This window comes from Vulpes vulpes, chromosome 15, assembly GCF_048418805.1.
Source record: "Vulpes vulpes isolate BD-2025 chromosome 15, VulVul3, whole genome shotgun sequence".
NCBI classification, from domain to species: Eukaryota; Metazoa; Chordata; class Mammalia; order Carnivora; family Canidae; genus Vulpes; species Vulpes vulpes.
Window position 1 is genome coordinate 78,672,110 of NC_132794.1, and position 20,670 is coordinate 78,692,779.

A 20,670-nucleotide genomic window follows, 5' to 3' on the forward strand; every position below is an offset into this window, starting at 1 on the left:
GGGTCACCCAGAGACATTTGTAAGGGACCAGGAGAGAGAACACTGTACCTGCAAAGAGCAGTGTATTCCAGTTCAACCACGTGACATGGGAAAAAGCATCAGGTGAGGAAACATTTCAGAAGAGGTGGAATTCAGTAAGGACCATGCAAAGGATATTTTGTTGCTCGTCGGGAGAAAAAGCTGATTCACGAGGATGTACGCTCAGATCTGCTTTATTTGATATATTCTGATTCAAAAAGATGACCCTAGTTGGGCACCTGGGTGGCTCAGTTAGTTAAGCATCTGCCTTCAGCTCAGGTCATGATCTCAGGGTCCTGGGATCAAGCCCCATATCAGGCTCCCTGCTCAGGAGGGCGTCTGCTTCTCCTTCTGCCCCTCCCCCTGCTCATGCGTGCCTGCTCTCTCAAATAAATACAATCTTAAAAAAAAAAAAAAAAAGATGATCCTGGCAATAAGGGAAAACAAAACACATCCTCATGTATAATTCTCCGTGTCTCAAGGCCACAGGAGCACATACAGGCCCCCAGTTCCCCACCGAGCAACTATAGGATGGGGTGTCACCAAACCCTCCTGACCTCTCCCCAAGGGCTGAACTAGAAAGTCCAGTCCCCTAACTTCTGCATTCTGATGCTTTACAGAGCCTGCTTTACCTGATGCAAGCTTGACCAACATTTAGCATCAGTGGATGAAGTGCTGGAGAACCTGATAACCAAGCCAAGGCTGTGGGTGTTCTCCAGGGTTGCGTGTACAACACAGGGCAGATGCCAACAGTCATCTGCTGACACCTGCAATTTAGATAATGTATCAGTTAATGACCATTTGCAATGCGGTTGTAAACAACACCCCAGTTAATGTACTCAACAAATATTTGCTGGATGCTGGCCCTCCAGAAGTAATCAAATTATCCCCGACTGGAGTCCTGAGTGCAATTCAAATGACAACCAGGAAAATGGAGAAGTCACGAAGTCACTTCTTACTTCTCCCTGATTATCCTGAAACTCAATCCTGACTTAAATGGTCTGTGCCATGGTACAAATGAATACCTTTCACTGTGCCAACCTGGGAGCCGTCTCTAAGACTGATCTGTTCCACCCGCTTCCATCTCTTACCATAGGCAGATTTTATAAATTTTAGGGCTTGGAATCAAAAAATAAGTTAAATGCACTTGAATCCAAATTCACTGATTTGAAATTTGTGATAATTCTGGAATTATCCAATTACGATTGACTTTCAATAAAATTAGTCCTGCTAAGCAGTCAATAGTGTAAATAGATGACTGAGGTGGAATGATTTGCCTACTCATTTAACAGATTTCTCTTGTGCTATGCACTATGCTCCCTAAGGATAGACATATCCTTAGGATATATCTCTCTCTGGAGAGCCAGACGGACACAGACTGACCCAGACTCCTTGAAACTCCCAGGTTATCAGGAAAGATACACATTAAATAATAATCACCCAGTTAACCACTTGAGTACTTGAGTACGTTACAGTAAGTATTGCAAGGGAGAGGGTATAGCAAGCTACAAAAGCATATAACAGGAAGACTTAAAATAGCCTAAAGAAGCTGCCTTACTGAAGGATCATGTGAACTGGGTTCTGAAGCATAGGTAAGACCCAAGCAGGTAACAGGAGAAAATAAAAGTAAAGAATTCCAGGGAGCAGGAGCAATGTGTGCAAAGGCCCTGAGGCATGCTCTGAAAGCCAAGCATGAGGAGGGAGACAGCCCAAGAGGAGGATGGAAAGGGAGGCTCTTTTTAAGGAGGTTCATTTTCATTCTTTAAAACTGGGAGGCCGAGCAGCCCTGGTGGCTCAGCGGTTTAACACCGCCTTCAGCCCAGGGTGTGATCCTGGGGTCCTGGGATCGAGTCCCACATCAAGCTCTCTGCATGGAGCCTGCTTCTCCCTCTGCCTGTGTCTCTGCCTCTCTTTCTGTGTGTGTCTCTCATGAATGAATAAATAAAATCTTTGAAAAAAAATAAAAAATAAAAATAAAACTGGGAGGCCATGGAGGGATTCTAAGCAAGAGCCTGACATGAACAGATTTGAGTTTTACAAGCTGTTCTTGAATGCAGTGTTGAGAATGAATACAGAATAGCCCAAGGGAGTAGCCCAAAGCAGTGAGCAGGACAGATCCACACTGGCCTCTAAAAAGTGTGTTTCAGCAGCAATGACAGAGATCCTGTGAGTCCAAGGACAGAGTGACAGTTTCCCTAACTGTTCACAGAGCAAATGCTACCACATCCTTCTGCGCCCACATCTTAACCAGGTGCAAGTCGGATTGGTTCCATCCTTAGCCCTAAGCTCTATACCTCGGGGGAGCAGCAGGCAGTGGAATGGGCCCACTATTCCGTGACACAGAAGGGTCAGTCCGAAATTTTCTGATGGCCTTAATACACAAGGGCAGTGGTTCTTCTCAAGAGAATGTGTCCTTCAGTCTCACTCCTTCTTTTCTCTGCTTCAATTTGCCCTCCAGAAAAATTGAGCATAAGGATACCCAGCTCAGAACATTCCCACATTTATTCAGTTTCTATGTTGACAAACTGACTCCGCAAAAGTAAATCAGACTTCTCTTCTGAGTCAAGCAATTTTCTTTGTAGTTGAGGAGAAAACAAAACAACCACCCATTCCCAAGACATATGGATTTTTATGTGTGACCTGTGAAAATACAGCATGAGCTATGGAAACAGGACGCCCAGCATGGTGTGAGGACAAATGACAGTCTGGGAGTCAGGGACGAGGCCGGCCCCACGGTAGTAGACACAGGGCCCTCTGTGGGCCTCCAAAGAAATGTCCTCCACAAATCTGAGTGACTGTGATTATTAATATTATTAATAAAATACCATGGACTAGGTTAACATCCAGGAGCTGAGAAGAGGAAGGTCCTTCAGGAAGCCCCAATGGTCTGCATTGAAAATTTGCATAATGGATTTATTTTAATTAGTTTACACTTCATTCTGAGTACTCATAAAATTCTCCTGGGCAGCTTTTTGGTTCTTTAAGCTGTCAAAATAGATACTCAAGCCTCCTGCCAACAATAAATCGAACACTGTGCTACTGCTTGCTGAGTGGATTCAAGTTCTGCCACTTGAGTTCTCTTTATTGCAAAACCTGAGTTATTAATCCACATGGGAAAAGGCCTTTGGTCAGATTCGACTAGCAAAAAATAGTCCACACCCGCGCCAACCATATTAGAAATCCCAAAGGCTTAAAACAGGTTCCTAAAGATTTAATGAATATTGAAAGCAATAGATATGGGCTCTATATTGTTTTCACCAAAAATGCCTATGTCTGGAATTTTGTTGAGGTCAAGTGTGGATTCAAAAATATATATATTTGAAAGCCAACTGTATTATTGACATTTAAAGACATGTTTTGCACCTGATGCATCTTGACCAGTTGGTCAGTTGGGGCCACTGACACTATTTTTCTTCTTTCTAGATGGGCTATGATGATAGCAAATGTAAGCATGAGAAGAAGTTTTAAAACTACAGATCCTAAATCCCAGCAAAGCAGGCACATGCAGCCCCCACTGCTGTAACAGGTATGGAACCAACCCAAAGAAACACCTTCCATTGTCAGCTACAGTGCTGAAGGGCTCCACTGGGCGTTGGGAGAAGAGGGAGTGGGACCAGGCTTGGAGACTACTTTATGAATGTCCCATCCCAACCCAGGAAAATCAAATCAGAATTGACAAAGCTATCTGAATAAAGGTCTCCTTCCTGAGCCAGAAGAAATGTGGTTACAGCAGCTCTTTCTAATCCATGGTTTTGATATTTTGCAGTTTCAGCTACCTACGGTCAACCACGGTCCAGAAGCACATGATCCTCCCTCTGACATATGGTCAGAAGTCAATAGTAACCTAATCCTACATCACAGTGCCCAAGTCATTCGTCCCTCATCATCTTGTCACGTAAACATTTTATCGTCTCACATCATCACAGGAAGGGTGAGTATGATACAATAAGATTTGAAAGAGAGAGAGAGAGAGACCACATTCACATAACTGTTATTATAGTATATTGTTATAGTTGTTCTATTTACTATTGAGTATTGGTAATCTTGTACTGTGTCTAATTTGTCAACTAAATTTTATCATAGGGAAATCGTAGTATGTATAGGATTCAATACTACTATTCGTAGTTTCAGCCACCCACTGGGGGTCTTGGAATGTATCCCCCATGGATAAGGGGGGACTACTATATTTTCCAAATAATCCAATATCAGTGAACATCTTTTATTACTGTTTGGAATTATGACACAAACTTCAGATCAGTTAGGGTTCTTTGACTATGCACAAAAGAAACAGAAACTGGACAAACTCAATTGAAATAGATAGGTAGTAAAAGGAAATTGGAGCCCTTGCAGACTCAAGGTGAAGGCTGAAGTTCCAGGCTGGGAAAAGATGAGCAGACAGACAGCCACTGGAGAGAACATCCAAGCATATTTCCATCCTGGTGTCATCCCAGGAGAAACAGGACAGGGGCGTGGCCTGGGTCTCACATCTGCGCTTGGCCCAGGGAGGTCTCAGCAAGCACCTTGACTTTCAGCCCCACCAACACTAAACACAGTGGGGAGAAGAAATTGCCCCCAAAACTATCAACTGTTTTTACTCAGGGGAGAAGGATGGAAGCTGAGTGTTCAAAAAAATAACAAGTATCTGCTAACAGTGAGGCGGGGGCAGGGGTGGATTTCATTGCCTGGAGGTTTTTTACTTAACTCCAAGATTCTAAATTTAAATCCCCAACTATTTTATTTTCCTCTAAAATGTGGAGGTATAGAAACCCCAGTATCACCATTACCAAGTACAGCCATTGCTAAGATTAAGATCCCAGCATTCAGGACACCTGAAGCCTCCCCTAACTATATACGTAGAACCTCAAGGTCCAGAAAACTTGACTCACAGTGGTCGAAGCCATTAAGATCTCCCACCCTACCCCAATAACACAACTTCCAGAAGAGGTAGTCCTGGCACATGCTCACAGCTCAGCAATGCTGTCAGGGACCCAGGGCTACTCTGCTCACCAGGCCAGCCTCAGCAAGTTGCCTTTTAATTGTCATTGCAAAGTCAATGCCCTGGTGTTATGAGTTGAGTTGTATCCCCCAGATTTTTATATGTTGAAGTCCTAACTCCCGGGGACCTCAGAATGTGCTTTTACTTGGGAAATGGGGTGATTGCAGATGTAATTAGTTAAGATCAGATCATAGGGTGGGCTCTACTCCAACAGGACTGGTGCTTTCATAAAAAGGGGAAATTTGGACACAGAGACACAGACACAGGAAAGACAATATGAAGAGAGAGAAGGTGGTCATCTAAAAGCCAAGGAGAATAGCCTGGAACAGAACCTTCCCTCACAGCCCAGAGAAGGAACAAACCCCACTGACACCTGATTTGGGACTTCTAGCCTCCATAATTGTGAGATACTAAATTTCTGTTGTGCAAGCCAGCACTTTGTGGTTCATCGTTGGCCATAGCAAACAAACACACTCTGTCTCAGGCTTTGTGTCTGCATTAGAAGCAGGAGGAAACAGCACCAACAGAATGGAAACAACAGGGACTATTCCTTTGATCAGAAAGGCCAGGGACTCCTTGGGGGCTCAGTGGCTGAGGGTCTGCCTTCGGCTCAGGTCATGATCCCAGGGTCCTGGGATCAAGTCCCACATGGGGCTCCTCTTGGGGAGCCTGCTTCTTCCTCTGCTTATGTCTCTACCTCTCTCTGTGTGTCTCTCATGAATAAATAAATAAAATCTTTAAAAAAGAAGGAAAAAAGAAAGGCCAGAACTTTCCCCGACATCAGAATGCTTCCATCCCTGTGACAGGAGCTGTGCAACCCAGAAGGAGAAGCCAGTGGGAAAGGGAGTGAGGTTGGCCAGCCAGCAGGGTCTGAAAGCTGAAGCTGAAGTCCTTGGCCTTCTAAACCGCCTGGACTCTCCCCTCTGGGGAGACACAGCCCTGATTTTCAAGGCAGGGCTAAGGAACATGTAAATAGAAGCTTTCACAGAGCTGGCTCATCCAGTTCACTAGAACTCAGGGTCCCTCCTTCCTCCAGCACAGCCAGCTCAGTTTTCTCATTCACAAAACCAGGTCAGCCTGCCAACAAGTCAGCACTGGAAACTCACCATTAGGCTGTGGTCAAGATACAGGAAAACAAACAAACAAAAAAAAGCCCAAAGAAGGCTGGCCTTCAGGACCGAAACACAATGCCACTGGCACAGCAGCAACAGACCTGGGTGGGACATGTCATGCACTATCCCCCATGGGGGACCAGGAGAGGGCATGGGATGCCTGATGTGCAGGCCCTACCTCCCCCTTGGGAGCATCTTCATCTTCCATCCCCTAAAGCCCTGGCGGTGTCATCACTCTGACCAGCCAGGCAAGAAGGGAAGCATGCAGCCTTGCCAGCTTCTGCTGCTGATGTGAACGGAGCTACCGTGTGACAATGTCATCTGTCAGCTGAGGACTCAGAGCACCCTGCCAGATGTTCACTGTCCCAAATGCCCACCACTTGGGCCCACTCTAGGGTCTATACTTGCTATTTTATCTAACTTTTAATGTACTCATTGACTTGTTCCCTGTCTGGGCCAGAACTGGTCCAGGCAGTGGAAGGAGGTACCACAGCAGTAGTGGTCAGGGTCCCAGCGGAAGCAGCTTCCTCAGACAGGACCCAGAAGGAAAAGCAACATACCACCTCACACCCATTAGGATGGCTACCATGAAAAAAAAAAAAAACATAAAATAACAAGTGCTGGCAAGGCTGTGGACAAGCTAGAACTCTGTGCACTGCTGGTGGGAATGCAAAGTGATAGAACCACCATGAAAACAGTAAGGAACTTCCTCAAAAGATTTAAAATGGAATTACCATATGATCCAGCAATTCCATGTCTAGGCAATTCCACGTGCCCAAAAGAATTGGAAGCAGAATCTTGAACAGGTAATTTGTATACCCACGTTCATAGCAGAATTGTTCACAGTAGCCAAAAGTGGAAACAGCCTAAATATTCATTGAGAGATGAATGGATAAACAAAAGAGAATAAACATTCAGTGGACTATTATTCAGCCTTAAAATGGAAGGAAATTGAATGGAAGTGGATGATCCTTGAGGACATCATGGTAAGTGAATCAGCCAGTCACAAAAAGACAAATACTGTGTGATTCCACTCATATGAAGGACCTAGAATAATAAAATTCATGGAGACAGAAAGTAGACAGTGGCTGCCAGGGGCTGCATCGGCGGCAGGTGGAGGGTAGAGTGGAATTGATACCTGACGGATACAGAGTCTCAGTGGGGAATGCTGTCAAAGTTCTCGAGTTGGATGGTGGTGATGGCTGCACCAATATGAATGCACTTAACACCACTGAACTGTATACTTAGAATGGTTAAGTTGGTAACTTTTATTTCATGTGTATTTCGCCACATTTTTTTTTTAAAAGAAGAAAATCTAATGAAGGGACCATAACAGAGGTATAAGAATTAGGGAGAGCCCAGCATGTGGAGCCACTCAGGAAGTGAGGAAGCCCTCCTCCCCACATCCCCAGGGGGCAAGGGGAGCAGTGAGAGTCTGAGCCCAGGGGAGGGGCCGTAGTTAGAGAAGACTGCAGCATTGCCAGGACCCCATGCCACAGCCAGGAACAGGGATGGAGGGGAAATGCTGGGAATCTGGCTCCCTCTAGGCTCCCCCCAGCATCTTCCACTGGTCACCCAACTCTCTAACTGGTAAGTCAGAGAGTTCAGGAGCCCAGGTGCTACAGGCTCTTGGGCACAGTGAGAGAATGTGGGGAGGGGACACCCTCTGGAATGTCAGGGAAGACCTCTCCACAAAAATGGCACATCTGAACCATAGGCACTGTACCAGGCAGGGTTCTCCAGAGGAACAGGACCAATAGCATGTGTAGATATAAAAAGAGATTTGTTTTAAGGAACTGGCTCATGTAGTCATGGTTGCTGGTGGGTGTGACATCTGCAGAGCTGACTGGAGACCCAGGCGGATTGGTGTTGCAGCTCCAGTCCGGAGACCTGAGGCAGAATTCTCCCGTCCTCTGGGGAGCTCAGTCTTTGAGATGCGGCGCACCCACATTACAGAAGGTGGGTAATCTGCTTTACTCATAGTCCATTGATTTAAATGTTAATTACATCTAAAAAATACTTTCATAGCAACATCTATGAAATGCAGCAGAGATATATTTGCCCAAAAACTGGCCACTGGGGCCTGACCAGGTTTTAACACATAAAATTAACCATCAAAGGTACAATTATCCATCTAGACCAGCATGTAGTTCTCATATGGAGCCACTAAGTTGGATATCCTATTCATACCCTACACGTCTTTCTTTTACAGAGGAAAAAAAAAATCACACTGTGCAATTGCATCTGGTCAATAGGAAGCTCTAGTTTTGTGGGAAGAGGGCTGCTCTTCCAGAATCGTCACACAGAGGCACCCTCTGGCTGACCAGGGACAGTCTTCCCAGCTGGTGGATGATGCAGGGGAATAAGAAGTGCACGGACGGGTTCAGCGACTCCTCAAGCATCGGCAGTGTGCTGGACGATGCGGACAGGGAAGTGAGCAGCCTCACAGACCGGGCGTTCCGGAGCTTGTGCATCTCAGAGGACACATCTTTTAACGACTCTGACCTGACCCTGTCCCCGGATATCAGCCGCCAGGTGTTTGGAAATTTTCACCAGGGAACGGTGAGCCACACCCACAGGAAAAGCAGCATTTGGAGCCAGTTACCATCACAAGGCACCGAGCACGCAGGCTGGGCGGCCACATTCCAACAGCTACCCAAGTATGTTCAAGGAGAGGAAAAGTATCCCAAAAGCAGCCCCCCACTGACACCAGCCCAGAGGAGACTGGAGGTGCCAGTTTCTGGCCTGAGGAGCAGCAACAAGCCTGTTTCTAAAGTGTCATCGCTAATTAAATCTTTTGACAGGACCGAGAGCCAACACTGTGACAGCCGGCCTCCTACCAGTAAGCCCCCAGCTCTCAAAAATCCCCCCAAATTTGCTCCTCTTCCAGAAAGTGGCATCAACTTCTGCTTCGATTCTGCCTTTCTGACTGTCAGGAGGGTGCCTGCTGAAGTCTCTAGTGCCCATCAGAATAGCCATCAGCCTGGCAGGAAGCACGGAGAGCAGGAGTCCCCCAAGAATCCTGACATGGCCAGTCACAACTCCAGCAGCTTCCTCCCAACACCCGAAAATGTGGCCAACTCGTTTGAGCCAAAGTTCCCTTCTTCACCCCACAAGCCAGCCAAGGGCGAGCCTGGAAGGGGTAAGGACTGGCCTCGCAAAGGGACCTTTCTTCATAGTGAAAACAGTGCTTTTGAGTCATGGAATGCCCACCAACCGAGGCTGCCTGAGAGAAAGGAGGCTGCTGACCCTGTCCCAGAAAGCAAGGCTCCCAAGCACTATGAGGACACACCCCTGTTAAGAGAGCCCCTGGCCCCTGAACACCATGTCTCCCCCTGCCAAGCCCAGGCCAGCTGTAGTCAGGATGAGAACAGGCTGACAGCAGGGGCTCTCACCACATCTGGATCCTGGGGAGCTAGAGATCCAGGAGCCCAGATATTCCCTGTGGAGGGAGAAGCTTCTAGCTCACAGCCTGACCCTCAGGTGAAGCCGACCCAGGCCCCATGGAGGAAACCAAAGCCTAGCAAGGGAAGGAAAGAAAGTCTACCAGATGCTTCGGAAGAGAAGAAGCAGGCCACCAGAAGAGGCCCAGCCTTGTATACAAAGCACAATCCCCAGGGACAATTTCCAGAAAACGAGGCTCTTGACATGCCCATGGACCCCAATGAGCATTACAGTCCTCCTTTTAACATCAGTAAGCTTCTGACCCCTGTCATACCCACCAAGCATGTCTTGGATCCACCTGACAGTCAGCTGGTGGAGATAACCCCATCTCCCTCAGGACAGCTCAACGGGTACCAAGAGAAGGAGCCCAATGAATGTCAATCTTGGGACACCTACAAATCCAAAGCCCCTAGCCTGTTGTTCAACCTTAAGGATGTGCGGAAGCGTGTTAAGAGCACATACAGTCCATCACCTCTCTTGAAAGGCCTTGAGGAGAAAACCAGAGGCAAGCAAGAACCCATGAGCAATGGCGTCATCCTTCCCAATGGGCTTGAGGAGAGCTCTCCAAACGAGCTCTCTAAGGAGAGGCCAGCTGACGGCCCTTCTGTGTCACACATCAGTACCCAGAAGGACCCTAAGGCTGACCCTGGTGCTGCCTCTGAAGACAGCTATCTAACTCTTAGCTCACCTCCAACTACCACCCAAGCCCCCTTCTGTGTCAATGGGGAGGGAGATGACAGAAACAGCTACGAGAAGGACGATGGAGAACCAGAGATGGGCACTGCCAAGTCCGGCGAGTGTCCAGACTCTGGGGAACGCTGCCCCAGAAAGCACCTGTCCCTCAGGCTTTGCAGCAGAGAGCCTGAAGCAGGGAAGGCTGCAGAGAAATCAGGGACCTCCAGCCTAGAGAAGGGGTTCTTGAGATCCGTGTCTCAAGAAACAGAATCCGAGAGAGAGGCAGGATTCCAGAATCCAAACTTTAACCAGAAATTCTCCCCAGGGCCCCTCTCTCCCGAGGAAGAAGATGTGTTTTACAGTGACACACAATCTGATTTCATGCCAGGCTTCAAAAGTAAGGCCAAATTCAGCACCAGCTCTTCAGACCAGTCCTTTGCCTCATTTGAGGATCAGCAGAAAACGTGGTTCAGTGAGAGCCAGCAGGAAGACAGGAGGAATGATGGAAGTGCAGGAGACAGTCAGAAGGATGAGAAGGAGGAGACGATGGAGAAAGATGAGCTGCTGCACTGTGCCCTACGTAACGGGCCGGTGTGCATACAGGAGCACAGCAAGGGGCGACTGCTGCAAGGAGAAGGGGAAGGTTTGTCTGGATGTAGGCCCAGGAAGACGTCAAGAGAGGAAGCTAACTTCAGAGGCACTTGGACGGGGGGAAGTAAGGATACATGCAAAGACCTTACCCCCTCACCATCTTCCACTTCAAACAAGCACATACTGTTTGCAATTAAAGACAACACCCTCAGGGCCACCCCCGTGATAAAACCCATCATGCTGCCCCTTCTGAGGACCCTGTCATCAGAGGACCCACTGGGCAGTAGCCACAAAGAGGAGGACTTGCCAAAGCCAGACTGGGGAGAAGAGGCTGGTGGTCTCTGTGGCCCTGAGAGCCAGGAAATGGCCAATACCCCAACACCTGCTAGCACGCAGGGCACACACTTGAAGCACACAGCCTGCGAGGGCATGGACCATGGGCAGGTGCCCAGCATGGCCTGGATGGAGACTCCTCAGCCAGTCCCAACAAGAAATGTCCCATCTCCTCCACTCATGGGAGAGGATAAAGGGCTGAAGCCACGACAGGTTGTGGCAAAGGAAGGCAAGAACAGTTCCATGGACCAGGGGAAGCTGGATGCTCCAAGGTGCATCCCCACCATCGCTTTGCCCCAAGGCGACCCAGAAGACCAGCCCCCCCCACAGCAGCTGGGGATGTGCTGGGAAGAGCACATACAAGATTTCAAAAGTCACTTATTGTCTACACTTAGAGCAGGGCCCCCAGGGAGAAGATTGGTCCCTGGTGAGATGGCAACTTCCCCTAATGCCAGCTCCCTGGATGAGAGCAGCGCGTGCTCCCCTGCCACCAGCAGCATTTGGGACGATGCTTCTCAGGCCCCCACCAAGCCAGGCCTGCTGCCAGGGGAGCCTCCTCACCCCAGCCCCTGGGCCAGCCCCTACTCTGCCGGGGTTGCCCGCAGGGAGGACCTGACACATGCCCTCACGTGGGAAACTGGCTCAGACCCCCAACTTGAGCCAAGCACAGAAGACCTCCGGACACTTTCTCCAAGAGTTTTGGTGCTGGACACGGCCACCAGCTCTGTAGGCCTCCCTGAGAAACCAGAGCTTCCGGCTCACCTGGAGAGAGCAGCCGGCAAGCCACCTGCGGTGCCCCCCAAAACAGAGAAGGCCCTACGGCGGGCGAAAAAGCTGGCCAGCAAGAGGAGAAAGACCGACCAACTGCAAGAAAAATATGGTGAAACCAGAGAAGAAAAGCCCTCCCTGGAGGACTGGGAGCAGAGGCCACCATCCCCTGGAGAGAGACCCCGACCCAGGTTCCCCACGGTCCGCTCCCTGCCGCCTCCCATCCACCGCCACTCAGTGTCTGCCTTCTCAGAGCCACTCAGGAGGCAGCCTGGGGGACCCCAGTCCCTTACACCTCTGCCCCCTTACCCTGCCACCCAGAAGGTCCTCCAAGATCCCCAATCTGGAGAGTACTTTGTCTTCGATCTGCCACTCCAGGTGAAAATCAAGACCTTCTATGACCCAGAGACGGGCAAATATGTCAAGGTCCCCATCCCATCCTCTGAGGGAGGTTCCCCCGAGCTGCCCCCACCCAACACACCTGCTGCTCGCTACATGCTGTACCCCCACTTCCGGCCCCTGCCCGTGACAGCCTTGATGCCCCTGCGCTGCTCCTCTCAGCTCTCTGCCCCCACCTTCTTAAGGCAGGGCCTTCACCCCACCGAGGCGGCCAGCCCTGGGTCCCAGAGAGCCTGTGAGGCCGGCCTGCAGCTGGCCCCAAAGCCTGGAGGCGACCCCACCCAGCACCCCGCAGGCCAGTGCCCTGAAGCACCTCCGCGGTGCCTGGGGGAGGAGGGAGATGCTTCACACCTGGGCATCATCTCCACCAACGACCTAGAGGACTTTGCCACAGAAGGCGTTTCTTGAGAACTACAGCAGACTAACCCCCCTCAAATAAACCCAGAAGAACTTACTTCCCCTTGCCCCAAAACAATCACTTACATACACACACACACACACACACACACACACACACACACACACACATCAACACACACTTAGCCATGTAGGATCCCTAAAGTCTCAAAGGAAGTGGGGATTCTGAGAAAACCCCAGCTGAAAGGCTTCCTGGGCCTCCCCTCCCTGGGAGGGCACTGTTTGCATGACCGGGTCCCTCCTAGGCTCCTTCCCTGATCCTGGATCTGGCCTCCTTCCCTCTTCCTTCTCCCCTCCCTTACTCTGTCCCCCTCTGGCCATGCCACTGCGGTGGGTCCAGCCTATTCCTAATGACCGTGACTGCTCTGCTCCGGCATCCCACCTAATTCTTCTCAAGGGCCAGCTCATGTAGTGAGCAAGCTCCCAAGGCCCCCAGAAACAGCACACTGCACTGTGCCCAGCCCTGCCCAGCGAGCAGACCACCCAGCCCAGCCCCTCCAGGTCCAGCAGGGCCCAGAGAAGGGCCTCCATCCCTCCGCACTGCAGGAGCCATTTCCAGCTCACACAGGCAGAAATGGCTCAGGACTGCCCCCAGGCAACCCCGCAGAAATGTTTATTTGGATAGAATGGGTTTTCTTTACTGAGGAAGCTTTCCTCTGAAAGCTATTTTCTGATAAAGAAAAGGCTACCTTTTAAAAAGTGAAACAAGCTTGTGGATATGGTTCTGTCCCCGACTCCCACCTGCCATCTCTGGGCAGTGGCGGGTCTCCACTGGTAGGTTAAGTGCCTTGTGCTCTCCCAGCCTTCCCCCACCGCCAGCCACGCGGGGGCTTCACATTTGAGCAGAGCAGCCTTAGCACCTAATGTCATTCTGATGTTCCTCCTCGAGCTCCCAGCATCATCCCTGCCTTCCCAGGGCTGGGTTCCCCATCAAGGCCTGAGTCAGGGCCCAGGTATCCCAATTTCATGACTGTTATCTGTGCCCTATGCTCAAAAGGAAATTGTATTTTCCCAACTCCCTGGCCTTCAAGGAAGTGGAGGGAAGTATCTGATCCAGGTCAAGGGAGCAAAATGCAATAACCATCTCTGCACCTCTGAGAACAGGGACAGTCTGTGAGCACATGCCCACTGTGGGCAACTGTGCTGAGAAGGAAAGCAGGCTGGTCCTCATGGGCTTCCACCCAGGGCATTTGCTGAAGCAACTTCATTCTTGTGCTATGGGAAAGACAGGGGCAAACACGTCTTCCCTCCTTGTTTAGCAAGGGCAGCTGTCATGGCAGCTGTCGGGACTGTGCTGCCCATATCCCATGGGACCCCACTAAATGCATCATCCTTGTTCTTTTGGCAAAGATGCTATTCCCAGGCTAGAAAAATGGCACAGAACTCACCAAGTCCCAGATTTGCACAAATACAAGGGCTCTAGCTTATTCTTGGTCATGAATTGGATTCAGGATTTTCTACCTATTTGTTTTCCCAACAAGTACAGCCACACCTTAATTTCATTGTGAAAATACTACACCAACCCCCTGGCTCAATGCCGTGATGAGTCAACCAGATGATTAGCCAGGAACACAGGCAGGCTGCCGTCCGAGAAGTCTGGTTCCCAGGAGTCACTCATCGGGGTGCAAGTGAGACAAACAAGCTATGATCCTGGCTCTGCCACTGTGGCTTAAGCATCCTCCCACCTTGCTTTCATCTTATTCAAATAAGAAATGTGATATCTCATTTTTAAATTCTCAGGGCCCCGGGGAAAAAAATAGCCTAACAAAAGTAGAATCCTTCTGTTAAATAAATAAATAAATAAATAAATAAATAAATAAATAAATAAATAAATAATTTTTAAAACCATAGTAATGGTAACTGTGTCCCCACAAGGAAAAATATATTTTCCTTAAGGGTAGCTCATGTTTGGGGAAGCAGTCATCATCTGTCTTAGAAACAACAGAAGCAGAGCTACGGGTAGAGCTGAAAGCGTAAAGGCAGATATTTGGAGATGAAGGCCAACTTCCCTGTGAATGTGCCAGAGGAACGCGAGAACTGCGTCTGGCAGAAAGCAACATCCACTCAGGGCGCAGGGATTCCTGGGACACCTGGCTCTGCAGCAGGTCAGCCAGAAGGAAGACCTCCGCCTGACAGCAAGGTGCCTATGTTCCTAGGAAGCAGGTAATGCTTCCAGGGGACAAAAGCAATGAACACCAACTCATTTGGAAATCATGTTCTCTTCCCTCCTTCCTCTTTCCCTCTCTTCCTCCCCTCCTCTCCTTTTCCCTAACTCTCTGTTTTCCTCTCTCCCTCCTATTACAAACATTTTCAGAGTCCCCACTCTGTGCCAAGCACTTCACTGGGCACCGAAAGATATACCATGATAATAAGATCTGGTCTTCACACCCAGAGAATTAAAATCTAACAAAGAAGAAAGACAGGTATAGTCCTGCATGGTAAGCAATTTAATAGAGTGGTCTGAGGAGAATCTAACTCAGCCTGGAAGGATAAGGGGCTTCCTACAGGGGATGGCACCCAAGCTGAGTCAGCAAACACCAAATAGTACATGAGCTTCTGAAGAAACCAGAATTTCCCCAGCTTTAATCTATCCATCAAACAAAGATGACATTTGTTAAATACTAATAGATATGCCTTATGATGTCAAAGTATAATGGCTTAGCTAATTGTTAATTTTTTTTTAGCATTTTTAATCAGCACAAGAATGAAACCAGGGTAGCCTCACAAGATAGACCTTTGTTGATATATTCCTTCAGCTTCTGAATTAATATTTCACTCTTCTGAGTTACCTGGAAAAAAAAAAAAACATTGTTTCTACTATTGTGTTTAATAGAACAGTGGCGAGAACTGTGAAAACATTATTTGTGGAAATTATGGGTCAAGGCCATGCTTGCATCTTCTATTTAGTGCACGGCCCTCCTATGAGTTATGACTCCTTCAAAAGTCCTGGGGCTATTCAGTAGAAAGTGACCAAGAATTCACACTGTCAATCGCATGCTATGTGCCAGCCCTGGAGCCGGGAGCTTTGAGACTGGCCTCCATCCTCGCAACAAACCTCTGAGAGGTATCCTCGTTTGCAAAAGCACTGATCTGCTGAGTAACTCCTCACAGTCACACAGTCACTGAGTGAGGGGGCCACACCAGGAACTCAGGCGGCTCTCACTCTCAGCAGGTGGACACTCTTAACACCCCTTATGCTTCTCGAAGTGTGGTAAATGGATAAGGAAGCTTCCACATTACCAGGGAGTTTGTTAGAAATCCAGAATCTCAGTCTGCATTTTCACAAGAGTCCCCGCTGATTCATTTGCACATTAAACTTTGAGAAGAGCGAGGAGACTCTTTTTGGCCTGGAAGGGTAAAGATTCCAGGAGATGCGCCCATGCCTTCATGTCTACAGCTTCTCCAGGGGCATGGAAAGAGAGTCTTACACATTGCGGGGCAGAGCTGCAGGGAAGCCGATTCACACCCCCTATAGGAAGGGTGTGTCTAGTAATACAGCCCTCTCTACCTGGCTACAGGGGCTTGAGGTGCACTAAGCTCCCCAACACTGCAAATGTGCCATAGAAGCTAGAGACCCTTTTTCCAAGACAGGGATAGATTCAATGCCAAATATGTCCTAACTACATCTTTTGAGTCCCCAGGCTGCATGTGGGACTCGGGTATGACAATGTCATGAGTCCAAAGTCAAAACAGGGCATGGCCACAGGAGTGAAATATAGAAGTGAAACATTTGCAATTTGAAAGAGGAGCTCTAGGGATGCCTGGGTGGCTCAGTGCTTGAGTGTCTACCTTCAGCTCCAAGGCATGATCCTAGGGACCTAGGATCGAGTTCCACATCGGGCTTCCTGCAGGGGAAACTGCTTCTCCCTCTGCCTGTGTCTCTGCCTCTCTCTGTGTGTCTCTCATGAATAAAAAAATAAATAAATATTTTTTAAAAAAAGAGCTCTAGGCAAAACCCAAATTCTATGCAGGCAAAAAGCATTTTGGCCCAAATAACATTATAATATTGCACACGATTGTCTTATGTGGGCCTTCTATATCATTCAGATATAAAGTCCAAGGTAAGCAGAGCCCCGGGCCATATCACTAGAGCCTGTCACCACCTGCTTACATGTCCTTAGTATCACCCTAGCAGAGCCATCCAAGCAGAGGCCTCCTCCTTGCACTCCTCTGTGTAGATCCAGAACTGCAGCTGATTCTGGTGGGGTTTATCTCCTTCACCTGCCAGCTCTCAGACAGGAAGCTCAAGCCTTTCTGGGCTTTACCATCACCTGGGCACTTGTTAAGGACAGCCCCAGCTCCACTTCCAATTCACCTCATCAGCCTATGTGGGAAGTGTAAGTGGAAAAGCTCCCCCAGAGACTCTGGTACATTCAGATTCATAAACACCATCCTAAGAAGTGTTCCCACACAAAGGGCCCTGCACTGCCCAGGCCTAGAGTTCTAGCCAGTGGAGAACTCAGTGGAGGGATATGAGGAGGAAGGGCACATCTGGGTTTGCCTATGGGCAGGGAGAACACACAGGCACTCCCTCTCCGGGTGGAAAGCTGTGGATGGGCAAAGGCACAGCCAGGGTCTGGGACTGTCCAGCGTAGCCACCAGCCCTGCCAGAGCCAGGTATTCCTTGAAGTTCTGAAAGGAGGCATGGCCTGATCTCAGAGGAGAGGAAGGGGGCATTGTGAGGAACGGGGCTCCCTTCCAAGGTATTTCAGGGTGGTTCTCTCAAATGGCTGCTACAGACAGTTTCTTCTCAGTTCGTGAGCAGAGATAACCTGCAGGTTTTACTATGGGATTTGGAGCTGCAGATCCTGAAGAACATTACGCACTTCATTTCTGTGACAAAGCAGGTCCCAGATTCTGAAACTGTAGTATCTGCAGCAAACGAGGCAGGGATTTCCGGAATTACAGAAGCGCAAGCTCATGTCCTTGAAGCTCTGAAAGGAGGCCATGGCCTGATCTCAGAGGAGAGGAAGGGGGCATTGTGAGGAACGGGGCTCCTTTCCAAGGTGGTAGAGCCAGCACTCCTGGCACACAAGGAGATAGTGGGGGGTTAAGGAGCCACACACATCATCATTGCCAAGCAAAGTCAGTCTTGTTGTTTGCATCATTTGCCCAAATGCAGTCTAGATTTTAAGTCCTTTCACTGTTCTAGCACTGTTCTCAAGCTCAGTTTATTTTGGGCACTGCCACACAAACACCATCCTCCAGGTCCTCCCTGCCATCGGTTCTCCTCCTGGGTCCCAGCCCTGACCTCCATCTCTCATTCCCATCCTTCTTCCCAAGTTCTGAAGTGTTCCTTGCTCTCTTTAGAGCCCTCCCTTTCCCCTTTGTAAAAAGGTGCTGAGTGATGTTGTTGGTGCCTATCATCCTGTCTTCAATGGCTAGTCCTATATTTTCTTCTGAGCTTGGAAAATTTTAGGCTGATGTGCTCTTCTTTCACATTTACAAACTCTAGATGACATTATCAGTCTCACTCTGCATTCCTGTGCTTCCAGCAGCCCATTCTTCTCCGCTGATGGAAAGTCCCAGCAAGCCAAGTCAAGTACTGACCAAGCGGTCTGCTTTCAGCAGAGACTCTCAGCCAACACTGCCATAAGTGGAGCCCTACCTTTGCTCTTCCTTGCAGGGGTCACCTATTGTGTACCCACGTGTGCAGAGTATATGGAGGGCCCTCTGTCCAGCCAAGGGATCCACTACACTGGGCAATGTGATTTCAGTGGCCTCTTCACCAGTCCTGACCCATACACATTCACCAAATCTTTTCTGACAAGTTTGCTGACTTCCCAGAAGATGGATATCTTCTGATGGAAACTTTTTTGACACATGTTCAACATCACAATTCATTGGGAAAATGCAAGTCAAAACCACAAAGAGGTATCACCTCACAGCCATTAAGATAGCTAGTATTTAAGAAGAGAGAGAGAAAGAGAAAGAAAACAACTGTTGGTGAGGATGTGGAGAACTTGGAATCCTTATGCACTGCTGGCAGGAGTAGAAGGTGGTGCAGCCACTGTAAAACACAGTATGGCAATTACTCAAAAAGCTAAACAAAATTACTATATGATCTAGAAACTTCACTCCAAGGTAGATACACAAAAGAATTGAAAGCAGGAACTCAAACAGATATTTGCACACTTGTGTTCATAGCAGCATTATTCCCACAACAGCCAAAGGTTGGAGGCCACCCAAATGTCATTTACAGATGAACAAACAAAATGTTGTCTATCCATACAATGGAATATTATTCAGCCTTGAAAAGGAAGGACATTCTGACACACGCTTTACGGATGAACTTTGAGGACACTTTGGTGTGTACAGTAAACCGGTCACAGAAAGACAAATACTGCATGATTCCACTTTTATGAGGTGCCTGAGGAGTCAAATTCAGAGACAAAAGGTAGAATGGTGCTTGCCAGGGGCAGGGGAGGGAGGATGGGGAGTTGATGTTTAATGGCTGCAGAGTTCCAGCTGGGGAGATCACAAGGGTCTGGAGATGATTGGTGGGGAATGTACTTAAATGCACACTTAAGGATGGTTAAAATGGTCAATTTTATGATGTGCATATTTTTTCATGATTTAAAAAACAGAACAGAAACATAAATAAAGCCTTTGTCCAGCACAAACAGCCCATTCACCTCGAGGCCTTAGAGCAGGGTTGGAGTTCAAAGAAAACCATGCCCCTCGTGGGGATGAGAACAGACTGGGCTCCACCTTCTCCTGGAGACAAAGGTGCAGGGGCCAGAGGAAGGCAGGATTCAGGACTGTGGGCCAAACCAAGGGTGGGAGGCCTGTTCAGACCCACATTCTGGTGATGGCAGAGCAACTATATCTAACTCCAAAGAGAGAAAAGGGGAAAGAAAAAGCTCCGGGGCTCTCCTATTAAACAAGGTCCTCCCCTTCCTGACTTCTCAGATCAGCGCCACAATGGCCATTCCCTGGTGGCCAAGCCACAGTCCCCATCCCACTGCTCCCAATCTCTTGCCCCCATTTCAGTCAGACCCCAAAGCTGTCAATTCTATCTCCAGGCATCTATCAATATGCACCATTCATCTGCACCCACCATCAACCCTCATCCTGACTGCTCTTAGAGCCTCCTCACTGCTCCCACTCCCAATATCACCCCTTTCCAAACCACTCTCCCTACAAGGAATCCAAAGCCCTGAATAATGCCCCACCCTGGGGATACAATCTGAAGATGGCAGAGGAGTAGGGTCCCCAAGTCACCTGTCCCCATCAACTTACCTAGATAACTTTCAAATCATCCTGAAAACCTAAAATTCGGCCTGAGATTTAAAGAGAGAACAGCTGGAATGCTACAGTGAGAAGAGTTCACGCTTCTATCAAAGTAGGAAGACAGAAAAATAAATAAATAAAAAAGCATCCAAGGGGGAGGGGCCCCCGCGAGGAGCCAGGCTAAGGCCCTGAGGCGAGAGCCCCCAGGACAGGAAGGCCCAGCCCCGGAGAAGCAGGAGCTGCACCAATCTTCCCGGAGGGAAAGGCGCTCAGTAGGGAAATCGGGCAGAACCGCAGGAGTGGCAGTGTGGCCTCCAGGCCCCCGGGGTCACTAACAGAGGAGGGGCCCCGGGGAGAGTGCACCGCACACCGCGGGGCCCAGCTGGGTAAAGGGCTGGAGCGCCCGGCGGGGCCCCGGGAGCAGCTCGGGCGGCGGCTCCGGGCGGAGGGGGCTGCGCCCTGCTGCCTTGGGGAGCTGCGCCCCGGGAGTGCGATCCAGCAGCGCAGGCCCCGGATCCCAGGGCTCCAGGACACAGCCCACAATACTGGGCTCCCTCCCGGGACAGGCAGAGCAGGGGAGGGCACAGGACAGCGAGGACGCTCCTGCCGCCGGGCACCCCCCAAGCTGTGCAAATCAGCGCCTCCCGCCCCCGGGAGCATCCAGACCATTGTGGACTGGGGGTT

The 20,670-nt window shown here is 49.2% G+C and overlaps 1 protein-coding gene across 4 annotated transcripts in view; it reads left to right on the forward strand.

Moving 5' to 3' along the window:
- C15H10orf71 (chromosome 15 C10orf71 homolog) overlaps positions 1-13,458 on the forward strand; it is a 29,166-nt gene extending 15,708 nt beyond the window's left edge. For 3 of the 4 annotated variants that reach the window (XM_072739285.1, XM_072739286.1, XM_025995522.2), the window contains exons 2-4: positions 3,442-3,544; positions 3,785-3,949; positions 8,339-13,458. In XM_072739285.1, coding sequence (XP_072595386.1) covers positions 8,476-12,744 — 4,269 coding nt within the window. In that variant the 5' untranslated portion in view covers positions 3,442-3,544; positions 3,785-3,949; positions 8,339-8,475 and the 3' untranslated portion in view covers positions 12,745-13,458. Of the gene's footprint in view, positions 1-3,441; positions 3,545-3,784; positions 3,950-7,966; positions 8,086-8,338 lie in introns of all 4 variants that reach the window. The other variant, XM_072739284.1, reaches the window with a different exon arrangement.
- The last annotated feature ends 7,212 nt before the right edge of the window (positions 13,459-20,670 follow it).